This window comes from Apostichopus japonicus, chromosome 21, assembly GCF_037975245.1.
Source record: "Apostichopus japonicus isolate 1M-3 chromosome 21, ASM3797524v1, whole genome shotgun sequence".
Taxonomy (NCBI): domain Eukaryota; kingdom Metazoa; phylum Echinodermata; class Holothuroidea; order Aspidochirotida; family Stichopodidae; genus Apostichopus; species Apostichopus japonicus.
The window spans coordinates 20,190,330-20,213,036 of NC_092581.1; the positions used below are offsets into that span (position 1 = coordinate 20,190,330).

Below are 22,707 nucleotides of genomic sequence, written 5' to 3' on the forward strand. Positions count from 1 at the left end.
TAGCCAAAATAAACCAGGAATCTTGTTTAAGTGGCTTATCACTGAGGCTTATCACTGAGGTGTCTTCACAAATTATTTCAATTGATCATTTTCTTAACTGGTAATTACAACAGAATATCTCATCCAAACTATTTCCCCTCATGAATGAGGTAGAATGAGGTCTCACATTTCTTCCAACAATACTTTAGGGTGTGCTCACTAATAATTCCAATTGATCATTTGCTTTCACAAAAGAATATCTCATCTGAATTAGTCACCTGATGAATGAGGTACAATGAGGTCTGACACTTCTTACAAATAATACTTTATGGGTGTGTTCAAAACTTATATCAATTGATCATTTGCTTTGATAAATGGTAATTACAACAGAATATCTCATCTGCATTAGACACCTCATGAATGAGGTATAATGAGGTCTGACACTTCTTACAAATAATACTTTAAGGGTGTGTGTGCTCAAAAATTTTATCAATTGATCACTTCACAACTAAAACTTACCACAAAATACCTCATCAGAACCACTGACACAATCCCCAGTGAGGTGGCTTTCACAACTAAGACCACAGTATACCTCATCAGAACCATTGAAACAATCCCCATTGAGGTTGCTTTCACAACTAATACTTACCACAGAATACCTCATCAGAACCACTGACACAATCCCCAGTGAGGTGGCTTTCACAACTAAGACCACAGTATACCTCATCAGAACCATTGAAACAATCCCCATTGAGGTTGCTTTCACAACTAATACTTACCACAGAATACCTCATCAGAACCATCGACACAATCCTCAATGAGGTTACAATAGCCACTCAATGGAATACATTGTTTGTTGTCACACAGAAACTCATCATCAAGGCAGTCTGGATAGACTGTGATGTGGAGAGAAAACAAAATGTAAATTAACATCAGCGTTATGTAGATTAATCAGTAATGATGCATTCATACCAAGAAACATGGCTATGTTATTTAATGTTTACATGAACCACCATGAATTTATTCTGTTTCTGACATCTGTTTCTGACAAATGATACAGATACAGTATTACCATTGGTCCATTTTACCACCACATCCATCACAGTGAACCTTGAAGCTCGTCCTGTACACTAGAGAGATCCAAACTGGTCGAATGATAAACTAATAGACCAATCAAGAAGGAAGGAGAATAAAGAAACATGGACCAAGTTTAAACCATCTTGGGTCCTGCAGTTCTGACAGTGACAAACATTTCCATGTGGATACAGTCTTCTTGTTTGGGTGATAACTGTACTAGCATGAAGAATGTATAAATGTTTAAACCTTACCACAATTGTCTTCATCACTCCCGTCAGGACAGTCACTCTTAAAATCGCACAGAAAAGAGGTCTGGATACAGATATTGTCCCGACACTTAAATTGGGATGGTCCACATGTCGCTTCCAGACCTGACAACAAGTATTGAAGAGAAGACCACCACATAAAGTAACAGTATAATCATTGGAAGGACACAAAATGAAATTAAGATGATTAATGAACAGCAAAGTTTATCTGTGAAGGAATTTGAGGGAAAGGGTTTGGCAAATCACCTGAAAAGCATAAAAATATAAAAATGAAAAGGAGAAAAACACTGCAAGCCTTTAGGATTTTTATCATTTAATTTGAAAGTAACTGAACATCTGATCTTAAAGTTTCATCCTTTCCTTGTTTTGAAATCTGCAAAACTGTATTTTGTCCCCTCTTAAAGTGACCTTAAAACAGCTTCCCATAATCTTCTTTGGCTCTTGTCAATGACAAATGAAATAAGGCCTCCTCTGTATTTACCTAGGCTGTCACCTTGAACACAAGACGATTCATCACTGCCATCTGAGCAATCGGAAATAAAATCGCAGACGAAGACAGTGTTGATGCATTCTCCTGTATCGCACCTGAACTGATTGTCCGCACAGACTTGCACAATGTCTGAAGAGAATTAAGGAGATCATGCAAGTAGAAAAGTTACACCTCATATTACTGAATATGACACAAACAAGGAGGGTTATTCTTTCTCTTTGTGCAGTTTACTTTTCTATCCAGTGACAACAGGATATCATACCGACCTTCTAATCAATTTATGAAGCATGTATGGTGTTGTACTGAAATATTGCTAATTTGGCAAAACTGTGTGAATGCCTCAGTTGCTAGCTAGACTGAACTACACACACACAAATAAATGGTGATAATCTGGGGCCTGATGAGAGGGAAATACTGAATTACTGCGGGAAAGCTGTTACACCAAGACGCTGGTTGAAATAGAAGCTTTAATTTGTTTTGAGGAGGTTCAGTTAGTTGTTCCTACAGACATTTCCCAAAATGTTACAATATTTTATACAAAGATGTTTGTGTCAGGTCAATGCAGACTTTTATCAAAGTTTCTAAAATCTACACAGGTCAATCAGAGGTCATATGTTGAGATGTTTTTTTTTGCCTCACCCTTCATACCCAATGATGCCTAAAACGTACCTGTCGTTGCCAGGCTGCAGAGGCCAAAAGTTTGCGAAGCATTGCAGCTACCAGTTTTTAGTTCAAACCCTCTGACTGGGCCTTTTTGGAAGCATGTAAGTTCAAAGTTGTTTGGCCTCATCGTCTGTATCTCTATCTCCCCGTCAGGAATACTCCAGATGTAATTTAGATGAAACTGGATGCTCATCAGGTTGGAGAGGACAAACTGCTTGGGCACAGCTGAGGAGGCTCCTGGGCAGAGGTCGCCAGAATCAGAAGATCTGGAACTATTATTTGTAGAAATGAGTCTCAAACATCTCTGTGATATGCGGAAGTAACCTCCTCTACAATCTGAAACGAAAAAAGGAGATAGAGCACAAGTTACTTGTATTAAGTTTTGAATATTTTATAATAGTTTAGTCTTGTCTTCACTTGTGTGAGTAAATACACGTTAAAGTTGTTCAATATTAAGTTACAAAACCCATGTGGATTATTAATGGAAAGTAATATTAAATTTCCTAGACTAACTTTATGCATGAGGATTAATAGCAAGCGGTTGAGTTGGCTGTAAGGGCTCTTATCAGCACACCAGCTTCAAAGTCAGAGACTTTCACAGGCCTTCAAAGGTGGTGGGTGGGTGGGTGGGTGGGGAAGGATTACTGGGTAAGGAAGGAAGGAATTATGAATTCTCCAAAACTGATACAGAGAGGAACATAAAACCTTAATAGAAGAGGAGTTCTGGGATTGGAGGAGTGGTTTTATTTTTTCCCTAATTTATTGAAACAAACAAACAAAAACTATAAAGATTTTGCCCACAATTGATGATGAAGGTGAAATAGGATGGGGCAGGTGAAGGGGATTAACCTGTGGACCCCCACAGGAGGAACCTGTGGACCCCCACCAACATTTATTCACAACACTTTTTAAACACTGTATTGCTCTCCCCAGAACTCACATATATATTTTTCAACTATGAAACTTTACAAAAAGTTCCACTTTCCCGCTCCCCCTCTCACCATTGGACAAATTCACAATGCAAGAGTTCAGCGCTGACATGGTCAAAGATACAATGATATGTGCTATCAGCCAGCTGTCAGGAATTTCACATACCTGTGGTAATGAAGACTTGCAGTTTGATGATACATGCCATTTTGATTCTGAAAATATCACATACAGGCATTTAACGTTTGTAACCCCTCCCACACCCCTCCTCAAAAATTGCAAAAAGATGAGAAAAGACAACACCATCATTAACACTTGATATGATGAAACTGTACCTTCTGTGTGAAAAGAGATTCTTTTCATCCGGTCTTGTGGACCTGTGGTAAAAAAAGAATGGAAAACGACTAAATCACAGTTAAAAGATACAATTTTGCATGGGCTATTAATTAGTATTCTCTGTTGAAGGAGGGTATTTTTCATGACAGATTCTCATTACGTTGCAGCTTGAAAGCTTTTAATGTTCAAGTCCTGTGTGACTGGTGTTTATTGAATCAGCATCTGCTAAGGTGTGACTTTGTTATTATTATTGGCTGTGTTCTGACCTTGCAGGCTACTGTACCCCAACCCCATCTGTGCCATTATTATGTTTACACACACTACACATGTCAAACCTGCCCCAGCTTAAAGGCATTGAAGACGTGCAACAAACCACGTGCCGCCCTCTGTAAAAGTTACCTTTCCATTGCTTGCAAATGACGTTATCTCTTCGCTAGAAACTGCAGACAGTAATGAAACGTGATACCTTGTTATATTTTATCTAGACCTGAGATGTCCTTCGCTGCTATGTACACTGTGTTGTGGGCATTGACCACAGCTGTATGTACTTACTGTACACTAGTGTCTAATTACCGATGGTAGCAAGCTGTGTGTGTATTTTCTAGGATCGATGGTGGTGTCTCACACTTCTCATTCGAAACTAGGTCAGATTACCGGCATAAGACGTTTCTTTGTGCGCGAGTCTTCACACCTTTTAAAGCCATGTAATGTATTGAGACCCCCATACATGTATGTACTCACTGTCAGTAATGGCAGGTCTGGCACATATGTAATAATTTGTGCTTCTAGCTGCACATGGAACATCAAACCAGTTATCACTCCTGCCAAAGTTCCTAAGATAGATTGCTGAACATGCCTCGATTTGTCCCCCATCTGGCTGGATCTCATCGTAATTACTGGAAAATAAAAATTATGTGGATATTAAAAGAGTATTAAAGGAAGAGCTGTTGAAGGTAGTAAGTTATCCTTAATATTTACTGGTTGAGTATATAAAAACTCTATAAATAAGGTAGTAAGTTATCCTCAATGGTTACTGATGAATCTATAATGAATCAGGTAGGAATAGGTATCATCAATATTTGGCAGTGTGTCTGAACTCTAGGTAAGAGGTAGTAGGTAATCCAAAAAAAATTTCTGGTGATCTCCAACCAAAAGCTATCAATCCCCAACACTTGGTGAAAATGAAGGATTCAGCCCTGACTCCTATATGCAAAGTATGGAAAGGAGAGATACATCTGCTGTCCGTGGTAAACCTTGTTTCCATTTTCACTAGCCGCCTCCTCCTCCTCCTCCTCCTCCTCAAGACATCAATGCATCTCTTGCACCAGTAATACAAAACACTACCTAAGATATACATGCACACTTATTTATATTTAGGTTTACAGTCTTGTTCAGGGCCAAGGCCCCCTCACACGACTTTATAACTTAACCCTGGTCATTGGTAACTTGTTACACCTTGTCACACCAATCAATCTCTCCTGGGACACCACAGTGCACCACAACCGCGTGTCCTCCGGGGGACTTCCCATAGGGTGCAGCCACAAACCGGCGCACGCAACTATATTTACAAGTTACCTCGCTAGTCCCCATTTATACACCTGGGTGAAGAGAGGCAATGGAGATAAAGTGCCTTGCCCAAGGACACAAGGCAATGATCTGGCCAGGACTCGAACTGTAATCCTTAGATCACAAGTCCACTGCCTTAACCACAACGCCCTCACAAGGCTTGAAGACTTCCTGAGAGGTACTACATTAAACCAAGACATCAACATTCACACCATCACACCTAATATTCTTTCTAAAGCAGTTGTTTACAATTGATAATTTATTTTAGGTAAATTTGAATACACCTACCATATTACTCAAAACAAGCTTGCAATGAATAAAGTTAAACCGAGCTCTCAGACTAAGTCAGCAGAAGTTAGGGATATTTGTACAATTAGCTTCAAATTTCCTAATTTTTCCAAAATACTAGTAACCACATGTAGGCAAAAAATGGGAAAGTTTTGATTCTTTTTTTTGCTAAGGAAGTGAAAGTTAATGAGCCTCACTATTGTCCTATGCTTCTGTGGGCTTCGAAGTCTTGAATACTAATACTGTTAGTAAAATAGCTGTCAAAAAAAAAAGCTGCTTTTAAGGGAAAATAACTACTTACTATTCTCTCTGGTACCAGTCTGTGTAACTCAATGGGCTGTCATCTGTCCATCGAAACCTGTCTTCACTTTTAAATAGTCCTATGAAATCAGAAACCAAAATTAATTTGATTTCAAAATTATGATATGATAAAGTAATTACAATGTTGAGTGAAAGTTACATGGTAAGTTATTTTACACATATATGCCCCCCCCCCCCAATGGATGATTTTACCCCCTCTTCTTTTGGAGAAGGGGAGAGTATTGGGGTGTGAGACAGGCAGATTTTTCCATGACTAGACGACCCTGATGTACTCTTCTAGACTACATGTATTAATTTTCATCACTTGTTTCTAGGAGTGTACATAAGGTGAGGAAATCCTTGTTATTGCATTAACAAATTCAAATGATGCAAACTTAAGACCAGAAAGTTCATTGGCTTAATGATTCCCAGTGAAAAACATGGGGCGGAAGTATCATTCCGCCCGTCCCCCCCCCCCGCTTCGCAAGTCAGCAAACCCCTTATTCATTTCTCATTAAATGATAAAAATCTCATTTGGAGCACCAAATTGCATCTTAGGCCAGGTGAAAATGCAAAATTATTTACAAAATGGAGTGGGTGTTGAAGTGTGCTATATTGCACCAAATTGCACCTGAGGCCACCTGGAAATGCACCCCCTCCCCTTAGACCCCTCCCCCAGGCCGGCATTCAGTCTTCAGCTCCACCACTCAAAAGTACCTCCCTACGCCACTGTAGGTCAGTAATTAATCACTGATGACTCACCAATATAGAATATTAATGATTTTGACACTTTGTTCAGAATGAGATCATGAATAAAGTTTGCTTCTCCGACATTTCTGATGGAGACTGCTTGGGTTCTGTTGTTCTTTCTGGAGCAAAGAGAGACAGCTTCTGTCCAGCGGATTTCAATGTTGGAGTTTTCAATTGAGAAACATCGTTTGTTGTAAAGATACCAACCATTGGGACAGTAGTAATCTAAGTGATCGGACCCAAAATATGGAGAAGAATAGCATAATTTTATGACAAAATATGATCAATTGTTATCAAACCAATGTATTCAACATTGCTAATTAATATCATACTGTCAGAAATATGCTTTGAGAAGCAGAGATATACTATACAGCAGATACAGGTGCAGGATAAAGGAATCTTTAACAGCTACCCTGGAAAAACCAGACTTCTCGAGTCTGGTAGCATATCAAAAACTGTTGGTAATAAACTTAACGTAATTTGCTGACAGCCAACGTTGGGTTCTATAACTTACACAGAAGTCAAATCTATGCATTATTTAGGCAAAAGATATAACATTCAAAACTGCAACAAATAACAGCTGGGTTGAAAGTAATTTTAATGATGGTTGTAATTATTAATTTAGATACTGGCAAACTTGGATGACCGAATGCACGATAGATATAATCCTATGAAATACATCTGCAATAAAGATGTTCAGTGCGTTGTTGCTTTACATGTAATACTGTACAACACATTATCGGACCATCCCCTTCAATTACAGGTAAATTGACAACAAGGCCTGCTTCATTGTAGAGACCAGAACTGGTACTGTATTCAATCATATCTGTCATGTGAACATTACCAAGGATTAACCAAATCTGATGATGGCACCTTCTAAGTTTCAAGACTTTTGCATGTTGATATCATGGTAATTAAAAAGTGATCTTGTTGCAGCTGCATTCATTCATTTCACAACGTTAAGTTTATTGTTACAGAAATACTTGATGGATTGATCATTTGTTTTAAAAGCCTATAGTTATGAATAAAGATAAACAAGCAAAAAGAGGTCAAAGAAATAAATAGCAAGATGAGGATGATGATGATGATGATGGTGATGATGATGATGATGATGATGATGATGATGATGATGATGATGATGATGATGAGAAGGAGGATGAGAAGGAGAAGGAGAAGGAGAAGGAGAAGGAGAAGGAGAAGGAGAAGGAGAAGGAGAAGGAGAAGGAGAAGGAGAAGGAGAAGGAGAAGGAGAAGGAGAAGGAGAAGGAGAAGGAGGAGGAGAAGGAGGAGAAGGAGGAGAAGGAGGAGAAGAAGAAGAAGAAGGAGAAGAAGGAGAAGAAGAAGAAGAAGAAGAAGAAGAAGAAGAAGAAGGAGGGGAGGGGAGGAGGAGGGGGAGAAGGAGGAGGAGGAAATGGAGGAGAGAAAGAAGAAGCCACCAAAATCAACTTACCATTGTCACTTGCCAAGACCAGCGGAGTGGAAGATGTAAAGTACATTTGTTCATATAATGCCAGAAATCTCCCTACGGAGGAGAAACGAATTAGAACTTCGTTGCGACTGGAGTGGTAGGCAGGGATTGGTTCATTGGTGGTGTTGGCATTACAGAATCTCTTGACCTGTTCACTGTCTTCAACTGCGATGTATTCTCTCACACAAGAGATATCGTCCGGGATGTCAAATTCTAGAAACCTCAGAGAGATGAAGGTTCCAGGCGCAGTGGTTATTATCCAATGGCAGATGAATGGTTCTCCATACGGCGACGGAAAATTTGGACTGGCTATGTAAGCTCGGGGGAACTTGCACCTAGTTTCTGAACAGCCCTGGACAATGTCTTCTTTAGGATCTAATCTGCAGCCTGGTATGTCTATAAATGGAATAAGAGAAATAAATCTGGTGTAAAAATGAACAAAACATGGATTAAAATTAACAGAATGTGGACTGCAAAACGAAGAAAGGACAGACAAAGAAATGAACAAAACAGAAGGAAGAAAACCCAAAGAAAACATGGACTAATGTGAACAGAACATGAACTGCAAACAAACATACCACAGACAATTTGATTTTTATTCCCTCACAGTTGAGTCAAAGCAGAAGGAAATAATAATGCTTGGAATCATCAGCAGGTCACTTGAGTGATAATGAGACAAGATTTTAATATTATTTGATTTATTTACATAATATTCAATATATATTGATATATAATATTTTTCATTATTGCATACAATTTAAATCTTTGGATTTTAATACCTGATGTTTCATACACAGCTTGAAATCCGCCAGATCTCTGAGTCAGGCCTGTGTCGTAGGTGATCACCAGCGAATTTCTCTCTGATATGGTTATCGCCTCTGTCTGTTGGCACAGAATTGCTGGGTGCTTCATGTCCAGACGATTTTTACCGGGTATACGTCGTGAAAAGATGTTGACACGATGTCTCTCGGAACAGGCGATGTTTACCTCCAAAAACTGGAGACGAATGAATGAACCAGGCTCCAGCCAAATTGTCCAGGAGCAAGAATAGTAAGGTGGAAGGATTTCTGGAAAGTTAAACGTCTGCAGTTGGCCTTGTGAAGCAGTGTAATTCTGGTCAGCTGATGCGCAGTATATGTTACACTCCTGTATGCTACAATCTGATGAGGAAAAAAAAAAAAATTGGATTAGAAATTAATTTCAGCTCAAAAGAAAGTGAATAAACCTGAATATTCACAAACAATTCATATATTTACCGACTAAATATCGTATTACTATATCTATAACATTACAAAATGTTTGCTTCAAAACAAAATATCTCAATTTCAAGTTTTATATCTGGAAAAAATTGTGACAATTTCAACGGTGAATATCTCACATATACTATGTAGGAAAATACATGCATATTGACCAGAATAAATAACTAGAATTTAGTCCTTTTTCCATAAGTCAAAATAAATTTTCTCCTGGACTATCCATTTCATACAGTCTAAAGATAACCTAAACTGTCCTTATCTTTTGCTAGAAAAGACAGCTAAGTGGAGACTCATTATTAAACATTAAAATAAGGATTTTTAGACCCTTCTTCCCTTCCTTCCTTCCATCTAAGCTTTTCAATGACTGTCAGAAATAGAGAGTATTCAACACTTTAGCATTTATGCTTAAAGAAAATTTTGGGATCTAAAACTCAGTGACTGTCAAAAACCACCAATGAGTTCTGAAGATTATAAGAATCAGATGAAATGTCTGACCTCTGGATTCATACAGCAGCTGGAGTGTGATATAATTTGGCATATTTGGTACAAAGTAGTCTACCATCAAGGACAGAGTGATGTGGTTCGTAGTCGATTCCAGATTGAAATCTGACAGTTCACTACAGTATTCGCCTTGTCTTCTCCTTCTGCTGTTTGGGAGGTTTTCCCAGAGAACCAACCTATCTAGACAACCTGATCCAGGGAACGGTTGACGCCGAAGATTGGAATACACAAAGTAAACCCTACGGATGGATATGAATAGAAGGTAATAATATAACAGTGGGTAGGAAGAGAAAATAGGAGAAAACCTAAAGAAGGACAAAACTGAAATACTATACGATCAGTTCAGAAAATGGGTTGTTTGGCTCAGTTTATGTATCTATAGCAATGCTAGAATGTTTGACTATCATCTAAATCTCATTCTATCACAATAAATGTTCCAAAGTTGCCAAAGACGATCCTTTATGTTTTTCTAAAAAGTTTGCTGACATATTGTGAGCATTCAAGCTCATCCAGCAAATTTTTGTTGTCCTACATGTGGTCTCTTAATTATCACAATGAGGCATAAATTAGAAAACTTAATGTAGGAATGTTGTCAAAGCAAACTTACCAAGAAATAGTCTTTGTTTTTGCAAAATATAATAAATCAAAATTACAAACGAAAGAAATGCACTGACAAACTATGTTTTTACCTTATATGCTTACCTTAGGATCAAATGTTCTTCCACTCTGATGTCTAAATTAGCTGACAGAGAAACTATGTTTTTACCTTATATGCTTACCTTAGAATCAAATGTTCTTCCACACTGATGTCTAAATTAGCTGACCAAGAAACTATGTTTTTACCTTACAGTATATGCTTACCTTAGGATTAAATGTTCTTCCACTCTGATGTCTAAATTAACTGACCGAGAAACTATATTTACCTTATATGCCTATCTTAGGATCAAATATTCTTCCAATCTGATGTCTAAATTAGCTGACTGAGAAACTATCTGTTTACCTTATATGCTTACCTTAGGATCAAATGTTCTTCCACTCTGATGTCTAAATTAGCTGATGTCAGAGTCCCAAACCAAGGAGCAAAACCTGTCCATATGATGTAAAGTGAGTTATCACTAACTGTATAGTTTGTGGTATTGTACGATGTGACCAGTTCAAAGGTCGGCGGAAGGTCATCTACAAAAGTTACAAAAACAAACAAAAAGAAAATGAAGAAAGAAAATTAAGCTCTCTCAATAGCAGAGAATGCAGAGTAAAACATAAGCATTGGCTGATCCAGGGTGTCATTGAAGAGTGGACACAGGAGACAAGTATCAGTAGATGCCATGTTTACTACTGAAGTACTGTAGAGGTGGAAAAGGAAACATTGGCCAAATTTTTGTTACAGGTAACTTTTCAGCAGAAATTCAGAGAAGGGGACCAGTGGTAGTCTTGTTTCAATCAATATGCAACCATGCTTAAAAGAATTTTTTTGGATGCATCATAACAAATTTAATTTGTTTCTTGTTCAGCAGTGACCTCATGCACGTCCTGTTGGCTTAGACTTTTTTATGATCTGGGAATCCTGCTATGATTTCCGAAAATGATAAAAGATCCAAAATATTTCAGGAAAACTGGCAGAGGAAGCTACTAATCAAAGAATAGTTAAAAGTATATAATAAGAAACCACAAACCTTGAACACAAATGAATGTAACATTTGACCTGCATGGTGTGTTTAGTACTTGCACCTCTCCCAGACTTACACCCAAATCTGCCACATAACAATCTGTGTCTAAACGATCTGTTGGGCTAACCCAAATACTAGACAGAGGAAATACACCCTGGCAAAAAGAAGAACAATAACATCCATAGCAAGTATGTAAAAAAGGTATATATTTAATTGTGTTTAAATGATTAAATTCATCTGTATTCTCTCCCCTCTCCTTTTCCCCCTCCCCCAAATATTAATCCGTGTCTAAATGATCTGATGGGCCAATTAAAATACTAGACAAAGGAAATATACCTTAATTTAATAAACAAAGGCCAAAGAAGACATGTAAATACACTTTTAAGTTTAAACAATCTCATGGTCTGGAGAGAATACAACCGTATGAAAAATAAAAATGCCAAAGAAAATAAGAATGTAAAATAAACATTTAGATGTACATTAATTTGTGTTAAAATTTAATATTGAATTGATGTAGTTGCACCATGTCCCACCACCCCCTCCCCCCAAAAAAAGACACAAAGTAAATATAATCTAAATCCTTTGGATAAAAATATTTGAAGTTGAAGTAATATCTGTAGCATTTCTACTTACTATCCATTCACTAGTTACAGATAATAACTCGTTAGCAGTCATCAGCCGTTTGCCGGTGAGTTGACAATCACGATTAGCCGTCTCGAAGTCACTGCCAGAATGAAATTCTATGCATGAATCCGGCAGACTTGACGACAATGATAAGCCAAGAACTTCACAGATAGCTGAACAAATATTCAAGAATAAAAAAAAGGTATTGAAATGTAGGAAATGATGACATATTACATAAAAACTGCAATTATGGGACTTTCTATGTAATAATCACTTCATCATGGTAATGAAAATATGCGTTAATTTTGATTTTGCGAAGGCGTAGTATAGCAGTTTAGATTTGTCTGATAAGACTCTAACAGGAGCCATATTTATTTGACAGATTCAAGATGGCTGCTTTGCAGTGTCTGCTTAGCAGGCTCTTCTTAAGATTTGGTACGTCTAGTTTTGTGAATTGGTGACTGGAGTCGTGTACTGTTCTTTCAAGGGTTTGGAAAACAAGTTTGTTGAACTCTAGCTACTCTGCCTTTGTGGTGGAACTCATATCTAGCACAATATGAAGAGAACTCCTGCTCTGTTTGGGAGATATTTGGGTTATTATCAAAATGTGTCACCAGGCTACCATGCAACTTGTCAACGGTGTGATATGACGTGATATAAATGTCGCTTGGAGGTGATGTCTTTTACCTTTTCCTTATTTCATCATTTTCATACTTTCATGGTGAATGTAAACACAACTGCAGACACTGAGCCCAATGCCATTGCAAGGTCATATTAGCTATAAAGACAAACATTAAAATGCGAGTGTTTGGGGGAACTTCACAGTTATATATCTCTATCACACAGACTCCATAGTATTGGGCAAGTTAGATTCTCCGTTAATACTAAACATGTTTATAGTACAAAAGAACTCTTGATAATTTATCATGCAACTAGCTCACATTTGACTGCCTTTTTTATTTATGCCTGTTTTTTTAAAGAAAAATTAAAAGTGGATAATACACATGAATATTTACTCACAGCGACAAGACTCTTGGCCTGGTCCAGGCTCTAAATACATTCCTTCTGGACAGGAACACTGATATCCACCGGGATAATTGATGCAACCATGACTGCAGACGTACGTGTCTTGTAAACATTCATCAATATCTGAAATGCGAGAAATCATCGTAAAAAAGTTTGCAGTTTTGTGACTCACAATATTAGAAACTTTGTACCTGGTGTAGTATACGTCAATGATTAACACTTATTTGTACATAAATCTTGTCAGTTTTAATTTGATCATATATTTTCCTGCTTTACTGTAAATCTTTTACAATGGGGATTTGACCTATATCAAGGGAATAATTTAGTGTTCAAATTTTTTTGCATAGCAATATGTCCATTTTGCATAGCAATATGACCATTTTGCATAGCAATATGACCATTTTGTATAGCAATATGACATTTAGTGTTCAATTTTTTTTGCATAGCAATATGTCCATTTTGCATAGCAATATGTCCATTTTGCATAGCAATATGTCCATTTTGCATAGCAATATGACCATTTTGCATAGCAATATGACCATTTTGTATAGCAATATGACATTTAGTGTTCAATTTTTTTTGCATAGCAATATGTCCATTTTGTATAGCAATATGTCCATTTTGCATAGCAATATGACCATTTTGTATAGCAATATGACATTTAGTGTTCAAATTTTTTTGCATAGCAATATGACCATTTTGCATAGCAATATGTCCATTTTGCATAGCAATATGACCATTTTGCATAGCAATAAGACCATTTGATGATATATGAGAATTGTTATCAGTTTGATAAAGACAATAGATGGATTAGGTTTGAGTTATACCTGGAAGGGGTTACTTTATCATTAGCGAAACTAGCCAAATTGACAACTGCCAAATATCATCTGTCAAACATGTTAAATTTTAAGATGTATAGATTTACTCATAATTCCAGATACATCATTTGGACTTACCAAACTGACATAAGGAAGCCGGTACAATGGCTGCAGAATCACAAGGGAGAGCTTTCCAGCTCAGTTGGTCTGTGAGATCTATGGTGACACAGAGTTGCTCCGTACTATTCTGGTAGTCAATGTCGGGGTCAAATTCAGAAATTTCAAGAAGAGGGGTTCCATCCAGCCAGACAAATGGTGCCAGGGATGAATTGAAGGGCCGGCTGGTTACATGAATCAGCCCTATGAGGTAATGAGTGTAACCGGGTAGGAGGAGTTGCAGGAAATTGCTGATAACGTCAGCCATAGTGTTAGGTTGGCTTAAAATAGCTTCATGGCTGCTTGAGTGAAATATGTTTACGCAAGGGTCCGCTGTACCCCCCTCCACTGAACCCATGCAGTAACCACCGAGTTCTTGAGCAGAACTGCCACAAGGAAAACCTCTCTCTGGATGGAAAATGAAAAATAGAAAATAAAAATTGCATCTTGAAATATAACAATAAGAAAGACATTACATTACACCCAGAAACAGACAACAAAACAGTTAGTGGTTACGATGACAAAACATATTCATAGTGTGGTAAGCTATACATGTTTATATATATGAACTTATGCACACCAAAATAAAGAGGATTATCTATTGACTAATGCTGCAACATATAAAGAAAGGTATCAGGAATCAGCTATCATGTTGACAAAGCTTCAACCATTTAATTCACTGGTAAGGATTTTATAGTATAGTCTTTGTAATCCAATTTCTAATGCAAGTTACTTTTAAGATTTGTTATTGTAGACAAAGAGGGCTAGGTGAGATTGTTTAAATGCACAGGGAAAGATTTTTTCAATTTTGATATTTTCGTCTGGTATAACTCATCAAACATATTATCAATTGGAGACCAATTGAGGTACCTATTGATCCCATGAGCCAATTTTCCACCATTTGAGATAATCTGTTGGCCCCTGAAAAGCTCAGAGGGTGAAACTAGATGATGGCTACTTGAGTGTGCTTGAAGCAATACTATTATCTACTTTCCTTAAACTTTCCTGTATGACTGTATGTTCTGTTAAAGACTTATAGAGGCGGTTCACAAAACTTTACTGTACTGAATTTGACCATAATATGTTCACCAAAGGAAATCAGGTAATTGGCGAATTGACAGATTTATTGTAGCTTCAATTTTGCAGTTATGTTTGAAACGTTTTCAGACTTTAACACCTGTTAACCTCTTTTGACCTCCAACAATTTCACTCATGGGGCATCTATCTACCAAGAATGACATTGATTCAACTTCTGGTTGATGAGATATCATGTTTACAAGCTGTTTTTTTACTATTTCCCGTTAAGCACCACTAACTCATGAATATTAATGATGTCAAAGTTGTTGTTGCAAAGAGCATATACTAACTATATAGTTACATTACCATACCAAGTATGAACTTATTCAAACATACTGTTGAAGAGATATTGCCATTTTAAGAATTTATGTTAATCATGGCCCACTCATTAATATCCATGATATGGGAACCACAAACAACAGGGCACATCTACACATCATTGGGCATCTACCTACCCAGTATGACATCTACCTACGCAGTATGACATTGACTCAACTTGTTGGTCTAGTGATATGGTGTTTACAAGCTTTTCACTGTGATAACACTCTAGCCATGCCCAATCTAACAGAACAAAAGTCATTCAAATCTATGCCTGTCTGAAGTTGAGTTTGAGACAACTTCTCTGATCACTTGAGACAATGTAATTCCTCTCATTGTTTCTTTTTTTTGAGGAGGGGGGGGGGGGGTGAGGCAGGGTGGCAAATTTGCAGAAGTTAAGTTAAAGTGTAGAGTTGTTTAACTGGAACCAGCATTCAAAATTTCAAATGTATTTCAGTTGTTATAGTTAAAGATTCATTCATTTTCTTTTCTTGGGTTATTTTGTATTACAGCTGGCACTGCCAAGAGAATCTGTTACTTGTCATTTAGCCTTTGAAGAAGATCCTGCTAGGATCGAAACGTCAGGCCAACTTACTTTTACACATTCTCTTACACAGGCTCTCTAGTGGATAAGCAGTTAGCTATCACTTTTATTTTATTTTGAAGAGAATATCTTAACCGCTTTACTATTGAGTTAAGTGCCCCGTGACTGTTTCACATCCTCAGAATCAATAGATAGATCACATATACAAGGATATCATGACTACACAGTTCTACCCCCAATAGAGCTCCTTGAAAATTGAGTTTTGTCAATCTGCAGGCACTGTTTTTTCCCTTCTTCACACAGAGCTATTACTAGTCATGTTTCAAAGACAAAATAGTTCTATTTTCACAGGGTGAATTCAATGCAGGATGAAACTGTAAGCTATTCAAGATGTTATCACCTATCAAGGTTAAATTTAAACAAAACAATTATCAGGCAAAACAACAGCTGTGAAGTTGAAGGGATGACATCACAGACCACCTAGGAAGATTCTCTCTTGAATCTGTTGAAGGACATATCTATCAACACCAAGTAATATTTCATTCTTAACCACACCCCCACCCCCACCCCCCTACCCCACTTCCATTGTTCACACATCATCAGAGGGTCTTGCAGGTAAGTGGTGTCATTATTGGACCTTTTTTCTTTTCTTTCATTGGAATTAGGTATACTGGTATGATGTCAATTATCACTTTAAGCTGATACAATTAATGAACACTTTTACAACAGCAAAATCTTCATTTTAAAACTCTTGATTTTAATTTTACACAACATTTTACATTTACATTAAATTATAATTTCAACTCTAATTTGTGACCAACAGCATCACGCATAGTTAACATGAGTCACATATATAATCAGTGAACAACCAATAACAGGAACATAACAGTTTAGCACATCGAAATAGCCTACAGAACATTGTCATATCTAATGGGCCTTTCAATACGTTACATACCACTCCGATGCGACTGTCTGGGTGGAGAGATCCGCTATGAAGAATCGTTAAGTAGAATCTGGATTATCTGATGCCTGGATTAGGATTATCCAAATCTGATATAGCAACAGTTCCTTATGATATTGTTCTCTATTATGTAAGGTCAATAAGCACATTTTAGGTTTAGGAACATACTTTGACAGAAAGAAAATGGTACAAACACAAACGTAGACACACACAAACGTAGACACACAAACGTACATGCACACATACGTACACCCATACAGACGGGTTAGATCTGCTGAAGCACATCACAAAACTGTGTTACACATAAATAGAACACACAGACCTATTCTATCTGTCCACTACAATATCAAACCACGCTACAAAAGTTTAAGAGAAGGGATATCCTAATCTGGGTTCATAACCAGGCAACCTCCAGTCTTGACCTTTCCTAATCAAATGACCAATATTTTTTACTGTACATTTACTGCTCAAGGTGTTTAGATATTGTTGCATGCTAAATTGTTGGGCAGAATGCAAAGAAATTTAGTACATGCATATAAATCCATTCATTTTCAAGCACCTCTATACCGTACTGATATATGCTTACTGTGTACAAGCCTAACAGAACATTGAAGATCGGCCAAGTGCTACATAAATCTGGTAAAATAATAATAATTATTCAACATGAATTGAGAATGAGAAAGCAGGAAGAACCATACCTGATACTTTACATCCGATGAGATCGAATCTAATACAGGGATAATTCAGTGAGACAACTTCATGGTTGTAAATTATAAGCTTCAGTGAAGTGGCAGCTATTGGTCTATCCAGTTCATTGAAAACCGGTGTAATGCTGTCATAATTGGCATCAAATTCCTAATTTTGAAAGAAAAAGTAAATATGTGATAACAATTTTGATCCCCAAGAATTAGTCAACAGTAAAGCTATCAAGAGTAATAGTAAATTAATAAAGGTAGATTTGGGTATTGAAGCTCTCAAATGCCACAGACATCCGTGGGAGATTAGTAGACCTTGCCTCTTGTAAGTTAAGGAGATAAAGCATTTGAGCAGAAGATGTCGCTACATAATCTTTGAAATCTCCAAAAATAACAAATCTTTAATTTATTTATCCTCGTGATATTATTGAAGAGATTATGACTAAACGGATATATAATTATTTTTATAGAATATTGAACAGTTTAAGAGAAATGAAGATACAGAGAAGAGACCAGCTTCCAAATATCTAAACTGTGTTATACTTATTTCCCAACGTACCATTTTAAATTTAATGTTAGCATGGGCTTAATAACTTCACGAAATGTGGACAAACTTTACTGCTTAAAACTACAGTTTATAACTGCATTATCTGTAATGTCCAATAACATGGATGAAAAAAGCAACGGCCATATTTTATAGAACTTTACAAAGTGATAACCATTACAGATGTATATGCCAATGGAATGCAGTATGCTAACAAGTTTTATTTTAAAGCTCAAGTAAGAATATTTATTGTCATGGAACAAAATCTTTTAATGTCATGATAACTGCAGATAAACACCTTGAAATGAATTGAAAAAAAAAATGGTTAAAAACTACGTCTACTGGAAGCTAGTAGAACTAAACTGCGACTATTGCATGAATATTTTAACTTTCGCTAATGACACAATACCTAATTGTTCTTCTAACCTTTTGTGCTCCACTAATAGAGACGTATGGCCGATCCCTAAAGTCGTTGCCATCACCAACACCCCTGGAATACAAGAGTCTATATTTTGTGGCCCAAGTAGAAGCCTCACTGTTGTCGAGCAGCAAGGCTCCTTGGGTGACAATACCAGTGATGGAATATTCTTCTGGTAGAGTGATTTCAAGGGTCCCCTCTATTATTCTCTCCGTGGTAGAAAACACATTACTAAAGGAAAATGTGTTGTTTCCGTGCAACTTGTAGGTTTCAGGGCTGCATGCTCCACTAGAAGAAGTTGATATGGTTTCCCCCAATGTACCTTTTCCAATGCCTAGTGATTGTCCACAAACTGCAAAGAAAAAAGTAGTAAAAAAAATAGAATAAAATTCCTGATTCACTCACACACAAGCCGAGAGTCCTGTCTGTCTGTCTGTCTATCCAGCTTACATAGCCCTACCAAAACGAGTAATAATGCTAAGAATTGAAACGATACTAACCTGAGACAACATAACTATTTCAAAAGTGATCAAGTCATCATTAAAATCATTCTGTTTATTGGATAGTGTACACATGATTACACTAATAAAATGTGAACGATTTTTGCATAAATTGTGATCGTTTAAAGTGTCCTACTTTTTCAAATTCAAACCAAATCTTTCCAAAAGATTAAGAGTAGAAAGAATGCATACTTTCATATGCACATCCAATAATTTCAAACTTCATGCATGGCGGCCCAGATCCTCCCCAACTGATGGCGTTGACACGAACGAACTGTGCGCGGACTTGAAAAGGTAGATCATTCCGGACTAAAGTTTCCGAGTCAGTGTTGGCATGAAAAATCTATATTGATAAAGAAGATGGTTAAAATGTTAAAAATAAATAAACAAGAAACATCATATGAATTGAAATAGAGCTACCATGTTGATATAAATTTAATCAATCAGCCATGATATTTTAGCATAGCTATGCTAACCGGACCATAACCTTTGTGAAACGGCTTATGTAACTTGAGGCTCGTGGTCGCATATCAGTTCGTATTTTTGTATTTTCTACGATCGAATCTGTTACAACATTTTTTTTCCATAGAACTTTTCTGGCATATTTTTAAACAGATTCTGTGAAGTGGAAGTTTACTGTTTTTTTTTAAAATACTGCATTGTTACTGAGGAATTCTAACGATAGATACATCATTTTGGTGAAATAATTAGCAAAAATTTGTAATATCACGTTGCAGAAGGAAACTGAACAGCACCACCGATCAAAATCATAGAGAATCATTACAATCATTTTGTTTAAAATTCACCAAAATTCCTCTTTAGCATTGCCCCACAACTGTACACCATCATGCAGGGATGTGCCCAGGATTTCCTGAGTGCCGGGTATACTGATCGCCGTCCTGGGGGATGGGTCTAAGGGGGAAGGGGTGTCCCCCCTTAAAGAAATTTTGCGACTTTTGAAGGTGCTCAGATGCCAAATGCTGGCACTTGTGTAGCTTTTTAAGCACATACACAAGTACTAGTTTTGCTAACAATTTACATTTTTGATTTTTTTTTTTTCAATTTATGTTGAAAATATTGTTAGGAATGTCAGGATTTTAGATGAAAATAGTGCTGGGCATGAACCCTGTCCTCAACATTCTGTGACTACATTCATGAATAATATCATAATCTAAGAACCGTAGAAAGCTGTCTTTTACTTTCTTTAAATGTGAAGTTCCTATTACGAAAATCAGCCTATTGTGTCATCTGGATGTAAGAAATAATTCCAATCAAGTCATAAAAGATTGGATACAACGCTCTGAACCGTCTAGTCCACGAAGGAATCTGTCAGTCACTTGCAGGCTTACAGGTACGTTACTTCTGTCTTATTAGTACAGTTTCTTGCCTATTGTGTCATCTGGATGTAAGATATTATTTCATACAAGTCATAAAAGACTGGATACAGCACTCTGAACCGTCTAGTCCACGAAGGTGGAATCTGTCAGTTAGTTGCAGCCTAGATGTACCTGTCGTATTAGTACAGAATCTTCCATATTTGTCGAGTCAAGTGAGTAATTCCTTGGTCAGTTATGATTAACTACTTCGTTTGATCATCCTCACTCTGTCATCTTCTTTCACTAGCTTTGCCTTGGGATATTTTACAAGGTCAGCTTCCATGTGAGGTATGGTTAGTACTGCAAGAGTCTCAAGGTCATTAATCTGTAAGGCTGACATTGAATCATAGATAAACATAAATAGATATATGTTTGTTACATGTAGACAACCTTGTAGACAACATTGATCAAGTTAATAACGAGAATTAGTAGATTCCTTTATTTTAATATTGACTAAAGTTACATACAGTATGTTACCAGATATTCATCAGACCCTGGTCCTGTGTAAGGATGAATATTGTTATCAAAACTAAGAAGAGTTAGTAGATTCCTTTATTTTAACATTGACTAAAGTTACCAGATATTCATCAGACCCTGGTGGTGTGTAAGGATGAATATTGTTATCAAAACTAAGAAGAGTTAGTAGATTCCTTTATTTTAACATTGACTAAAGTTACCAGATATTCATCAGACCCTGGTGGTGTGTAAGGATGAATATTGTTATCAAAACTAAGAAGAGTTAGTAGATTCCTTTATTTTAAAATTGACTAGAGTTACCAGATATTCATCAGACCCTGGTCGTGTGTAAGGATGAATATCATCGGCGTCGTCTGCATCTGCTGCAACGGTATAATCCATGGTGAAAGTCTCCAAATAAGAATTTGATTCTTTACATCCTTGTGTAATAACAGCTTTCATGACCTGAATATAAGGAAAGTTGACCTGTAGGAATAACCAAAGAAAAGAAAAGTCTTGACTACGAAGTAACAGTACCTGCTTGCATTTTGTACTTTCCACACAGTGATCTACACAACCAGGAGACCTACAGCACTTCAACAGCTGATATACCTACAGGCCCAACTTTTACGGCTAATTGTCAGTTCCTGGCACCTTTCAGGACGGATGAAATAACAGAGTACTTACATGAAAGTTTTCTACTAGGGTGAACATGTTTGTATAAATGTTGATTGGCCTGACATTTAACCTAGCAGGATATTCTACAAACCTTTGCCTTTGAATTAGATCCTACAAGGAAATGAAACAGGCCCTCAAAGTTATATTTATTTGCCTACAAAGGAATTTACAGTAGATGTTAAAGCTGATGTTAACAATTTTTTTATTTTTTGTATAGCTCTTATTATGTTCTGAAATGAAGAATGCTTCTACAGTATTACCATCTAACTTTAAGGAGAGGAAGTAGTTGTCTTCTACCAAACAATCAAAACGATGAAATCTTCTTTACCTGTATCCATGAAGGTACTCCACCATCAGCCTCAAGATCAGGACTCCAGCCTAATCTGCTCTCAAACTGAAGACCCAGAGGTTGGATGCGTGCACTTCTCGGAGGATGCAGGTCATCCAATAAGCTGGAGGCGGTAATGGCAGCATCGAAGATACTAAGGTCTGTAAGCCCTAATGCGAAGTCACAGTCTGTGGAAATGAGCAAATTAAAGCTACGGTCATATTATGTTGTTGCTTTCCAAATTGGTAATTCAAGCAAGGTTTCTCTCACAATTGTAAAACAATGGCACAACTCCATGTGGCCTTTTACTTGGTGAGTACAGTATGGGACATTCTTTTCCAAAATCTCACTCTGTAATTTTGCTTCTCACTGTACTTAAAGTTTCTTCCAGTTTCAACATTATCGATACAACTCATTAACACAACTCACAAATAATTCTCTCTATAAATGAAATTAAAAGACTTTCCATGTTTTTCATTCTCGGGTGAAATATTCAGCCAACTTGTATCCACTTCAGATGGCACTATATAGCCATGCCACAGACGTATAGTATTGCCTAGAATTTTCTCTAGTCACCCCCCTCCCCCCCACCCAATTCCTTCTATTACAGCCCAAAGATTACACAATATATTGTTACAAAGATACTTTTAATCA

General features: G+C 37.0%; 1 protein-coding gene across 2 annotated transcripts in view; it reads right to left on the reverse strand.

Annotated features, from left to right (window-relative positions):
• LOC139963225 (uncharacterized) overlaps window positions 1-22,707 on the reverse strand; it is a 58,244-nt gene that overhangs the window by 12,853 nt on the left and 22,684 nt on the right. For both annotated transcript variants that reach the window (XM_071963808.1, XM_071963807.1), the window contains exons 14-34: window positions 22,054-22,241; window positions 21,369-21,533; window positions 19,408-19,558; window positions 18,724-19,067; window positions 17,757-17,913; window positions 14,141-14,566; window positions 13,179-13,307; window positions 12,168-12,331; window positions 11,541-11,688; window positions 10,881-11,043; window positions 9,862-10,106; window positions 8,890-9,270; window positions 8,093-8,506; window positions 6,655-6,867; window positions 5,894-5,972; window positions 4,480-4,634; window positions 3,738-3,779; window positions 2,482-2,811; window positions 1,804-1,941; window positions 1,308-1,427; window positions 759-875 (exon numbers count right to left, since the gene is read on the reverse strand). In XM_071963808.1, the coding sequence (XP_071819909.1) occupies window positions 759-875; window positions 1,308-1,427; window positions 1,804-1,941; window positions 2,482-2,811; window positions 3,738-3,779; window positions 4,480-4,634; window positions 5,894-5,972; window positions 6,655-6,867; window positions 8,093-8,506; window positions 8,890-9,270; window positions 9,862-10,106; window positions 10,881-11,043; window positions 11,541-11,688; window positions 12,168-12,331; window positions 13,179-13,307; window positions 14,141-14,566; window positions 17,757-17,913; window positions 18,724-19,067; window positions 19,408-19,558; window positions 21,369-21,533; window positions 22,054-22,241 (4,269 nt within the window). The remainder of the gene's footprint in view (window positions 1-758; window positions 876-1,307; window positions 1,428-1,803; window positions 1,942-2,481; window positions 2,812-3,737; window positions 3,780-4,479; window positions 4,635-5,893; window positions 5,973-6,654; window positions 6,868-8,092; window positions 8,507-8,889; window positions 9,271-9,861; window positions 10,107-10,880; window positions 11,044-11,540; window positions 11,689-12,167; window positions 12,332-13,178; window positions 13,308-14,140; window positions 14,567-17,756; window positions 17,914-18,723; window positions 19,068-19,407; window positions 19,559-21,368; window positions 21,534-22,053; window positions 22,242-22,707) is intronic.